This window comes from Epinephelus lanceolatus, chromosome 13 (assembly GCF_041903045.1).
Source record: "Epinephelus lanceolatus isolate andai-2023 chromosome 13, ASM4190304v1, whole genome shotgun sequence".
Classification (NCBI taxonomy): Eukaryota; Metazoa; Chordata; class Actinopteri; order Perciformes; family Serranidae; genus Epinephelus; species Epinephelus lanceolatus.
In genome coordinates, this window is record NC_135746.1 from 34,721,804 (window position 1) to 34,733,991 (window position 12,188).

General features: G+C 41.5%; 1 protein-coding gene across 1 annotated transcript; it reads right to left on the reverse strand.

Annotated features, from left to right (window-relative positions):
* Positions 1-553: 553 nt before the first annotated feature.
* Positions 554-9,988, reverse strand: serinc1 (serine incorporator 1). Its single transcript, XM_033649100.2, has 10 exons — positions 9,835-9,988; positions 8,850-9,011; positions 6,546-6,739; positions 6,257-6,336; positions 5,242-5,379; positions 4,659-4,828; positions 3,376-3,466; positions 3,047-3,188; positions 2,676-2,900; positions 554-1,124 (listed from the first exon to the last, which is right to left on the reverse strand). The coding sequence occupies exons 1-10, from the start codon at positions 9,871-9,873 to the stop codon at positions 986-988; spliced, it is 1,380 nt and encodes a 459-aa protein (XP_033504991.1). The 5' UTR covers positions 9,874-9,988; the 3' UTR covers positions 554-985.
* Between the last annotated feature and the right edge of the window lie 2,200 nt (positions 9,989-12,188).

Sequence of the window (12,188 nt, forward strand, 5' to 3'; positions counted from 1 at the left end):
TTTTATTAAACGAGTTACAATATACTCTTACATGTCAAGAGAAAAACCATATTAGGATAAAAGCACAGGTGAGACGATCATACAAATGTACACACACACACAATGTGTCGGCTAAGTGTGTGAGAAAACTACATGCTAATGCCTAATACTACCAAATAAGTTATCTAGAAGGTTTCAAACAATCAATTTTACATTTAAAGTCAAAATTCAAATCAAAAGCAACAAAAACAGGAATGCCTTTGTTGTGTATGTGCAAACTGCAGAGGACACACACAGCTGGTAGAGCTTCAACACATGATAGCACGTGACTAGAATACCACACACACAACGCTACACAGCACTGCTCATGCCTGGCGATGGTAGTGAACTACAAAAAGCCGCTCTCCTGCTCTCGTCTCAGTGCCACAGCTGGAGTCCTGCTCATACACAACTGAATCCATCTGACGACAGCAAAATCTAAGCAGTTCATTCACGTGTAACAGCGTTTCCATATGTAATACGCAGTCAGAGTTCCAACTGTTGCTGATCAAAGCCATCATCATCCTCACAAAAGCTTTAGATACAGCTACTGTTTATGTCACATCACGTTTTAAAGGAAAAGCATGCAGCTCTGTCTTTATAGAAAGAAAACTAAACCATCCACTAGGAATACACAGGAGTTATTTACAATGGGGAAACCACTGCAACAGGCTGCTGAGGATTCACAATGACGTTACACCAGAGGAGGCCGGGCTGCAGTCAGAGCTGGGACAGGACCTGTTCGCCCTCTATCCACCAGCCCTGCAGTGAGGAAGCTGCCACAGACTGTACAGACAGCCACCAAACTACACAGTCCTCAAACAGCCAGTCTGAGTGCAGCCCCGCCCCCTCCGATGGTAACTGATGCAGGGTTAGCTACCTACTGTTACTGACTTTGCTGAAACAAAACACAGGTGAAGCAGAGCGTGGATGGATGCGTGTATGAGCGTTGGGGACAGTGTGTGTTTCAGTCAAAGTCTCTGTTGACCAGGACCAGTGGGGCCACCAGCGTCCACACATAGAGGGCGATGCAGATCCAGCTGGAGGAGATCTTCACCCACACCGACGGCCATTTGCTGGTCATGGCCTCGTAGTTGGCGTCGGGGCTGCAGAGAGAGGAGACGACAGAGAAACACATCAGCTGAATAAGTTATGCTCTGCTGCCAGTCTGGGTCCACAAAAAAAACACTAAAAAATAAAAGCTAGCTGAAGCAGAAATATCACCTACTCCATTGACAGCTTATCTCACATGATCCACCTACTTATAAGAACATACATTTCAATTTCAAAGCGTTAAACTGACATAGACCAATCCTGTTACTTGCAGTAAATGTGTTAAACCACAGGATGACAGCAAAGACATTAGCCTGGACTCAACTTAAATACATATGTATAGCAGTGTTCAGGGGACATGTGCCTTTTTTTCCCTCACTAACCTTCCCAACCATAAACCTATTTTGTCTGTTTTAGTGGGGACAGGGGGTCTTTAGGGGGAGATAACTGGTCAACAATGGATGCCAAATAGAAGTGGCATACATTATCTGAGAGCTGGGAACCTGAACACAAGTTTGAGATGCAGTTTTATTTTCTAGTCATAAATATGTAAAAAACATTGTGTTTCAGTCAGGCACCTATTCAAACTTTTTAAGTGTAGAGAGCTGTCATGATGTCCTTCCCTTCCTATGCTCAGTTATATCCTGAAAGTTGTTGCAGCGATTTTTGTGTTGAAACAATCTGTTACACAGATTTGGTGCAAAATTTAGCCATTTTTGACCACTTGAGGACTGACAAAAATGGTCACAAAATCCCTCCAAATAACCACATTAAGACACCAAGACCTTGAGAAACACCTTAGGAAAATGATACGCCCCCTTATTGTCAATATACCTATGAAGGCCATCCGTCTTCTGAATGCCCCGGGACTATTGTCTGACGTTGTAAATTTTTTATGAGGCTCTGAAAATCCTGGATTTTTTTTTTTTTTTTTAAACAAGGTCTTGCTAAAATAAAATGGCTACTATGGGGGTGTAACATCATCACACATTAATACAACTGGGCTTGTTGTATCCACAAGAATCTCAACTTTCCAGTCACACCCAATTTCTGCATTTCCAACACTGTTTAGTGACCCAAGTGTGCAGAAATATTGAAATAAAAAAGCAAAAATAACACATTTGTACTGCATGCAGTTGCATGGTTTTTACCCCAAACTGCATGGAATTAGCATTACATTGGACACGTCTGTAAAGGGGAGACTCTTGGGTATCCATAGAACCTAGTTTTAATAGATATCTTGATGAGAAGTCAAGGGACCCTTTGAAAATGGCTATGCCAATTTTTCCTTCACCAAAATTTAGCTTTGGAGCATTATTCCCAACAAGCTAGCATGACATGGTTGGTATCAATTGATTCCTTAGTTCTCACATGATGCCTGTATTTTCACTCTTGCTTTAAATCCCAGCCCACTACCCTCTGAGAAACAGTAATGTCTGCCAAGGATGCTGTCATCCTCGCCAAGTAGAAGAAGGTGGATATATCTTCTTCCTCTGTGCCATAGAGCTCCAGTGTTGTCCATTCAACCCACATCAGTGAGCTACACTGTTGCACTGGGTGACATGTTCCTTTATCTGACTGTGTGGCAGCACAGTGAAGCCTACCTGTACCAGTTGGTGAGCGTCATCATGATGTAGAGTGATGCCAGGAACAGCATGAAGTGGAAGAAAGAGTAGGAGTAGGTGACGCCGTCCCTCTCATTGTCCACAGCTCTGTTGACTCCGCTGCCCTCCTCGAAGCTGTCAGTCTGAGGCCCGTCCTCAATCAGAGCCGACTCATCGCTGGTCAGAGTCAGCTTGTTCACCTGGGCATTGGACGAGTTACGAATACTGTTGGACAAACAGAGAAGAAGAGAGAACATGGTGTTGTCAAACAACAACTCAGAGAGACAGAGAACCTGCAGACTGGTAATCAAACAGTTTACTGATCTGTGAGTTTCTCCACAAGTTGATAGATGGTTAAAAGGCTTCCTTACCTGGAGTAGAGGACACACATGAGGAAAAGGATCAATCCCACAATCCCCTGGGCATCCCACCACTGAACCACATGGTCCTGACCTGCAGGGCTGGTGCTGTTCAGCCCGATAATACCCAGAAGGCTCGGGTTGCATTTCCTGTCTGTGAGCCACAAAAAAGATTTCAATTAGAGAAACCTCATTTCCAGCTAGAGGTGTTTGCTTAACCAAAAAAACTCACAGTGCAAACAGAGCAAGATGAAGGCTGCATAGGTAGTTACAATATTACTGATGTATTTGGGAAACAGGAATGTATATGCTCTTTATAAACAGTAAGGATGTTATCCTACCAGGCTCATTGGTCATGGCAGACCAGGTCAGGTACATAGTGTACAGGGTAACCAGGGAGGACTGCAGCAGGCCAGACCTGGGCTGGGACTCCTTCACACAGACAACAGCAGGCATTAGCAGGAAAATCAATCAAAGACCAGCACTCAGCTCATATGCGCTGAGCATTATAGAGGAAATGGCACATGACCCGCTAACAGCAGTTAGTCTATCAGCTCATTCTAGATGGTATCAGTCTTTCTCTATAGCTTCTTCTATATCATCCATGTCTTTCCCTAAACCCTCTCTGTGACAGCTGTGTAGCATTTTACAGCCTCAGATCTATCCAGAGACATTAAAAAGTGAAATTGTGAGAGCATCTTGGGTTTGTGTTGAAGGGTAACTTCGGTATTTTTGGACCTGGGTGCTAGTTTCCCCATGTTTTTGTGTCAAAGTGACCAACAGAGAAAACATTTTTTTGAAATTTGTATTGTAATGCTGAGCAAGAGCAAAACAGATAGCAAATTAACTCCTCAGCACTTGTGCAAACTCAAAGTGCATACGCTTGTTTTTGCTACTGACAGACTCAGATTATTATTCAAAGTGTCTGACAACATTATGGACAGGATCCCAACAGAGAGAGACCTTTTTGTTAAAGAGTAGGATCCTCCTTGTTTAACTAAAAACAGCCCCGAAATCGCTATTGCCAAACCCGCCAGACTCCATTTAAATTAACAGTAATTTTACTATTGTAAAACACATTATATTCTTCGTCGACAGAAACAAAATAAAACTCACAAAATTAATTAATTAATTCACCCAGTTAGACATGGCAATATGCTGGCTCTATACACACTAAAATGACTGTTTATTTAAATTAAGTCTTGTGGTTTGGTGATAGCGATTTTAGGGCTGTTTCTGGTTAAACAAAAAGGATCTTACTTTTCAACAAAAAAATGTCTATCTCTGTAGGGATCCTTTCTATAATGTTATCAGACACTTCTAATAATAATCTGAGCCTGTCAGCCTGTACATTAAGGGTGAATGTGCCTCAAGTTGTTACATTGCAGCCTGTTTCGCAGCTGCCGGTTGCAGTGTTCTCCTGTAATACTGGACCAATTAAAAAAATGTTGTTCCCATCAGTCACTTAGACACAAACACATGGGAAAATATGGTCCGGGTTTTTTACTGTAGCCTTTAAGTACATTCCATAAATATGAATAAACTGGAAATCCTCTACTAAAAGCATTAGAAACACGGTGAGGGAACTCCAGGCTCATGAATGTAAAAGAGAAACTGTGCAAACCTGGATCTGAGGCAGGATTGACAGGACGGAGGCAGCGACGCAGAGGAGCATGTTAATGCTGATGAAGACCTTGTTTTCAGTGCAGCCATCAGAGTGGGTGTAGTAGACGTAGAACATGACCAGAGACACCAGAGACAATAAGTAGTTCACTGTGGTGACGGACAGCAGAGCTGTGAACACATAACACAAATGCATTACATATAGTATGTGCCTGGCAAAATAAGAAGATAGACTTACAAGTAAGCTTGTCAAGTAAGAATTTAACAGCAATAAACAGGGAAATCCTTTACCTGAAAGCTACAAGACATTCTGTTCAAATCTTTAATGTGTAATTAATATATTATCTTTGCCATCTTAAATCTTATTATCATGGGTTTAAATGAAAAGTCTTTTCCTGACAACAATAAATACATGTTTTAAAGAAACACCCACTACTACAGACTCATATTTGATTGATGGCATACTTAAAGCCCTTTGTTGTCTTTATTAGAGCTGTCACCCAAATCCCAAAACACTTTCTGAGGTTGTTCTTGACCATGTTTTTATTCATGTGTTTAGCCTCATAACAACACTGTCACCATACCTGCATACCAGCAGCGAGAGTTGCCCTCCTCCATCTTCTCCACCCAGGACTCATTCCAGGAATGGGCAAAGTCAATGAGTAAAACCAGTTGGATGAGGATGAAGCAGAAGGCTCCAGCCATGCCGACATAGAACCACACTGTGGATCACACAGAGCCAGGGTACATTACTACAGTATCTGCAGGCTCTTATACGGCCAGAATCTACAACATTTAATGACATTCTTACCACCTTAAAATCAATTAAAAACCAAAATGAAGACACAGATCGATCTAAACCTGTTCTGTGGCAACTATGTTGGCCAGCAAAAGCTTACTCTGGGTTGCCAGGACAGGATTACAAAATGGAGTGTCTATTTGCACCTGGTTCAAAATAGTCACACTGTAGCTAATCTACTATTTAAAACCACCCTTATAATGCGTTATTATGGATCCCACTGTGTTCTGTGTTGGCTACTACTTGTCACGTTGACGCACCAAGGTTGGAGGCAGTTAGAGGTCATGGTTAGGGCTGGTGCAAGCTTATCTCTGATATCCTCTGAGATTAAGGTGGTACATTTGTGGGGAAAAAACTGCAATGTACTGCCAGAAAGTCAGGTGGGGTAGTATACACCGGGACACACTCCACAAAGGGATTGAGGCATGGAGGATGAATGGGTTAAGTACAGGACTTTTAATCTTGAGACTGGAATATAAGTCTCGTCTAAGTCAACGTGGCTTGTTATTTCTAGACTTAGCTGACTTATTACTTTCAGATTTTAGAATGTATGAAGCTGCTGAATGTTGCAAGGACGCCCAGGAAAATACACCCGGGTGTAAAGAGTATCTTGGCGTAATGTACAGACCATGTGTTGTCTTCTATACAATGGTAATGAGGGCACTAGAAATCAGTTATGATGTCACATCGTACGCAGGCTAACGGCTGTAAGACCTGGCATTCACTGTCACAGAGGTACAGACACTTGCAAGCTACGTTGCATTTCATTTGAGAGGAAAGAGACAGTAATGGACACTTACCAACAGTGAAGGGACCTTCAGCAATGAAAAATGATCCAATAGTGATGGCAGCAGCTGCAGCAAACTTAAAGAACCAAAACCTGTAAGTAAGAGTTCTGATATCAGTCACTGTTGGCAAAAACTGCAGGATTCAATGCTGAAATGATCCAGTCATCACAAAATCAACTGCTAACAATTTCTATAATGGCTTAATCCTGTGGGCTATAATGCAGGTGATAAGTCCAGTGTAGTTTATGGCCTAGTAGACAGACTAGATTGTGGATGGATGGCTGGATGGATGCTGACTCACCCATTGTGCAGAGCAGCTCGGGGGTCCTGGCTACTCTTGACTTTGATCATAAGCAGAGAGAAGAGCAAGAAGAACATGGCCATGCCGAAGCAAACACGGTACACAGCCTTGTAGCCGACCAGCACGTCACAGTTCACATGACCCTCCACGCCAGGAATAGACGAACCCATCCCTCCTTCACAGAAGCCTGGAATCTACAGCAGCACACAGAACAGAAGCAATGATGCAAGATCACAGACTTCAGATCAGAAAGCTGGCATACAACACCGGGTGTCCTACACCCACTGAGAGAGCTGCTGCACTTTTCCTCCAAATTTAATGATCACTTTTGGGAAATCTTCTCAAGGCCTCCAGGATCAAACAGAAAGACCAAGGAAATGAGTTTAATCCTTCACGTCACTAAAACTCAAAGTGAGAATCAGTGTCTCCAGACTGCATGAGCCTTCACACCTGATGCTCTGATCAGGCGATATTTAAATTGTTCATGTTAAGTTCTAGCCACTTTCAAGGTCCACTGACCAGAGAGAGTGTCTCTTTGATGTGAACAATGGAGCTTTGTACATATCTTATGTGTATATATGGCGCATTCTCTGGAGACTTTATTCTGCACTTCAGGTTATAGATTATTTATATACCCAGTCACATAGTTACAACGTTCCCTAACATGCTGAGTGAGTTATCATCTTATTGTCTGCATCTGTCTAATATGTATGTATTAATTATTTATTCAATGCAAGGGATCTGATTAGTACCAGGTGACCCTGCCTAGTAGATACCTGAAGGTGTGTCTGTAGATTCTTAGTCTGGCTTGACACTTGAAACATCACCTTGGTGATGATTACATACATGTTAATGGGAGCATTATCTTTGCAAACTCTTTTTTCCATTTTTCAGAGTCAGTATCTCATCCATGAGTTTGATATGTTTCAATGAAACACTCTACTTGATCTCTAAAACAATATTGAAACATAAAGGTAAATGTAAAACATGCATGTGTGAAACATCTGCAACACCTTACACAGCAGATTGTTTTAGTGAATAATGCCACCACTACTGTCAAATCACACTGCGAGTACAACAGGCATTCTGACATCACAGAGGTCTTAGAATTAGCGTTACTGCTGCAATTATGGAATTATAACATCAAAATTATGACAGGTTGAATTTTAAGAGCCCCCGCAGGCAAATCTGATCATTGCAGCAGGAAAAAGTACAACAGTCTATGCAACTGGCAACTGTGACTTGTGTTTATTAATCTGTTATAACAGTTAAATGTAATTAAGATTTAAGATCTAATGCTCCATGAGTGAACCTCTTTAGATTAAACATGATAAACAAGGGTATTTCAGAATACTCTTTAAACACGTGCACGGAGGTGGCAACTGACCAAATAACACCAGAATATTTCAAAAGCAGTTTTGATTCATTACTGTATGAGTCAGCTTGGTTTTTAGCAATTTCCTAGTTAAGTAAATGAACAAACAAAATTAATTTTGTTGTTATGTAACTTTTTGTCAAAGAACCTGAGACAAAGCGGAAGAATGTGCAGGCAGAGACAGTTGTGTCCTGTATCAGGAACTCCAGCACGACAGTGGGGGTGTGGATGAATGGTTATTGAAAGGAGCTCTAAAAAGAACCATGTTTGTGTTTATTATAGTGTCCCTTTAAGATGGAGGTGGAGCGTGAATGTGTGTGTGTGTACTGTATTTCTATTATGTTAGGATTTGGCTTCTCAGACAAAGATACATGAACAAAGGTTCATAAACGAACAAGTGTTAAAACTGTCTCCTCCATTTGCTTCGGCTTTCTCACTACAAACTTCTAACCACAGTTAGCAATAAAAAATATCAATAATAGGATATGGTTCCAGCTCATGTATACCAGTATCAGACACTGAAATTAAAGGCTTTTTAAGACCTTTTCATCATGCAGCAACAAATTTAAGACTCATCTTTTTCTTTTTTTAAGCACTTTAAGAAGTATAAAGGTAACCAGTAAATATGTGGTCCATGCAAATGTAGATTTTACATAGGAATAAGGCATTCCTATTGAAGTAAGCAGATTACTGTACATTTTGTCAACAGATGGGTTAAGTGGTAGGTTTAAAGATTTCTAACATCAGAGGTATGGACTATCACACAGAATAGCTTCACTCATAATGAGATACGATGTTAAAAGATGGACAAATTAAATTAGATCAAATATTTGTGGCAATTGGGACCTCACAAATTCAAACACAGACTCTGTAATAATCAATAACCCACAGTTTGGTATATTCGACATTATTTGAGAAACCTTGCATACCTTTTTAAGCTGCCCCTCCATGCCGGGCATCAACATGATACAAGCAACACCCACTCCCAGCAGCAGGAAGAAGGCATAGATGAGGCGAGTCACTGTGGAGTTATTCCCACTGGGGCAGCATCGGCACAGCAGGCAGGGGGCGCTGCCGCACAGGCACGGGATCTGCACACAAATCAGTACTACAGTTAATCACTTGGTCATAACACACAGACAGTCAGACAGATAGAGAGACAGACAGACTGGCAGGCAGCCAGACAGACACACAGAGAAGCAGGCAGATATATAGATCTAGGCATTAGACAGGAAGGTAAACCGCTTCCTCCCAGCAGACAGGCCCGTGTATGGTGACCCTCTCTGGGGGTAAATGTGTTGATGTCTGCCTCCACATGTCGCAATGAGCCCACCATGCTGACCGCAGCTGATACCTGACCTGTTTACATGCTGCAGTGTCGCAACAGCTAACAGCTAACGTTACACCCCGGCTGCTTTGTTGACATCATCCACAGCTGCGTGTTGACAATGTTCACACGCAGAAAACCACCAAATACACGTCAAAAATGCCACAAGTAACATTTCACATACAATTCACATCTTTAGTTAGCAACAGCAGGACGGTTAAACGAGCGGAAGCGTCGAGGCTCGACATGTTTGTGGGTTTTTTTAGGTTAGCTGGTTTCCAGACAAAGGCAGACGTCATGTAGCCCTGCCGTTAGCTCCCATGCTTACAAGAGCCAGTAACTCATCCACATTACTCACTATAGACATTGTATTGGATTATATAAGAGCAGTTAGTGAACGCTAACTAGCTTTATTGTGTTTATTTATGTCCGCCTGCGTCACAGTTAATTAACCCGACGGCCTCCTGCCGTTTGTGTTATTGCGCAGTCATGACAGCGCTTGTTGTGTCGAAAAATAAAACAGCGATAACGACACATTTAACGTCACTGCTTTCAGTGTCAGTGAAGAAAAGACGTGTGTAACTCACCCAGCTCGCCATGGAGCACAGTCCCAACACGGCTCCCATGATGGCTGATGTTTGTTCTTTTCTGGTCTCTCGTTAGATGGCTGGTGCTTTCCTCGAAGATGGATGATGCGCTGCCTGACTTCTTCTTCTACTAATACAAGGTCCAGTAGCTTAAATGCACAGGAGCGGTTTGCTGCCCTCTATAGGACGACTGCAGCGCTCTCATCTCAGGCTTTATTCACGTACACAAAATGTTTATGTTGACGTGACTTCTTCAGACTATTCAGGAAACCCTAACTCTTATCTCTGTTATATAAAGACACATACTTAAAAACTGTCTTGTACTGCAGCTTGCAAACATTTAGTAAACATTCCTGATGAAAATTAAACAAAAGTAGTGTATTGAATTAGGCCTACATTAGTTAAGGATTTTAAATTAGACATATTTACAACTGCAGAAAAATTGTTTTTGACAAACAATCTAATTTAAAGATCAAGTGTGTAGGATTAGGGCCCCTTTATACTCCCTGTACATATGAAAATACGTAGATAGGCTGGGTCCATTTCAGACGTTGTAAACATCGTGACCCTTATTCCTTCATGCTTCCTTTATGATGGCATACAGCCATTAAATGGCAGTAGAGGGCAGAGTCAAGTTTCAGACAGCAACAAGTGAGGTTACACTGAAGAAGGTTGTAGTAATATAGGCTTACCTTTTAAGGGAGACAGTGTTGTGGATGGCAGTGGACTGTGAGGCCATTAAATTTATCACGTCATGTGACACAGAGAATTCTTCTGTATTACTAATTCACTCCATTCCACCATTTTTTAAATGTCTTTGTCATCTCCTGTGGTCATATCTTGCTTGAACTACTATGTTACACTGCCCCCACTGCTCTGTTTCATTCATATCTGTAAGCTTTCAGAAAACGTGGACAGATACGGACAAAATGAATGCAGAGAACGGACAGAGGGTTTCGTCCGTGCCCATATATGTATTTAACTTTGAGCATTAATGAGTCCATGGGGGTACATACTGGCATAAATGAAATACAATATTCTTTACTATGTTTTCATTATTGTTTAATTACCTGAAACTAAGAATGGTTGTGTTTTTGTTAACTTAGAATGAGCTGTTTATATCTACAAATGGAGCAGGTCACAAATTTGCGTTCTTAAAATAGCAAAGGCATGACCCACCCCACTCTGCCTTATTTTATCTCTGATTGGCTTACACTAACATTCTTACCCTAACCCCAACCATTCCCATTCCTCTTGCCTGAACCTAACCAACCCAACCAATGAAGGCAACAAATACTAGCCAATCAAAGGGAGAGTAGGGTGGTTCATGCCTTTACCATCCCAGGAAATTTGTGACTGATTCCTCTTCTAAGGAATTTGCCATGTATGCCACAGGAGGAGTTTCAGTTGGTTGTAATCTGCAACCTTACCACTAGATGTCACTAAATCGTACACACTAGACCTTAAAAGGTAAACTTACTGAGTTTTGGAGCTTTCAAAGTATCTCCCAATCCTCTTTAATAATTGGAGATAGCTCAGGTGTCAGAACTTGACCAAAATATGGACCTTCAGTCACATGATAACAAGTGTTTATATATGTGAGGAGATGGTAATACCTGTCTCTGTTCAAACATGGTCTGTGGTATCAGATGTGAATGTCCTCAATCTTCCTCTGGTCATTTGCTGACTCCTGCTGAACAACCTTTTTGACCTCTTTTCCGTGGATGCTGTTTGTGGTTTTGATCTGGTGTTCACAAACAGCCGGTGTCAGCTGTTTCACTGATGTACACAGTCATCACGCGATGTCATGACACTGCTTCTGGTGGTCTCTGTTGAGTTAGCAGTGTTCGTTCAAGTTGAGGTTGGTTCTTACCTGCCAGCTGCTGTTTAATGCCTCCTCAGTAGGGATGCTGGTCAACCGGAAACTGTAGTGTTGTCACTGGAATTTCTAACTTTGATACAATACCTTGAAAAATATTGATATACATTATCGTTTATGACATCACAGCCTGTTGACATTGAAGGCTGTTTCGTCTTTCGGTGATATGTGAATAATATCACGTGTCTCATCTAGTGTGATGTTGATATATGTATATATGTTTGATTACTGGCACTGCTGTACTGGGCTTACCCACCATGCTGGACTGAAAGCAAATTCCACCGAACTCAGATTGATTGATTGATGTCCTTGATCTTCTGGACCATGTTCCCATGAGATGGTCATGAGATGCATTTAAAAGCTCTAAAATTTAGCAACTAAATTGTTGAGCGTAGATTATTTTGTTACATATTGTTCCCACAGGTCAAGAATGAACGTACCAGTACATGCTAATTTATATTATGCTTTAAAAATT

What these genes read in the sequence shown, in the direction of transcription:
- serinc1 (XM_033649100.2), bottom strand. Translation starts at nt 9,873, where the DNA reads ATGGGAGCCGTGTTGGGACTGTGCTCCATGGCGAGCTGG. An exon ending in CTCTCGCTGCTGGTATGCAG is followed by an intron (nt 4,829 to 5,241) that starts GTATGGTGACAG and finishes ATGTGTTCACAG; the next exon opens with CTCTGCTGTCCGTCACCACA. An exon ending in TGCCATGACCAATGAGCCTG is followed by an intron (nt 3,189 to 3,375) that starts GTAGGATAACAT and finishes TGTGGCTCACAG; the next exon opens with ACAGGAAATGCAACCCGAGC.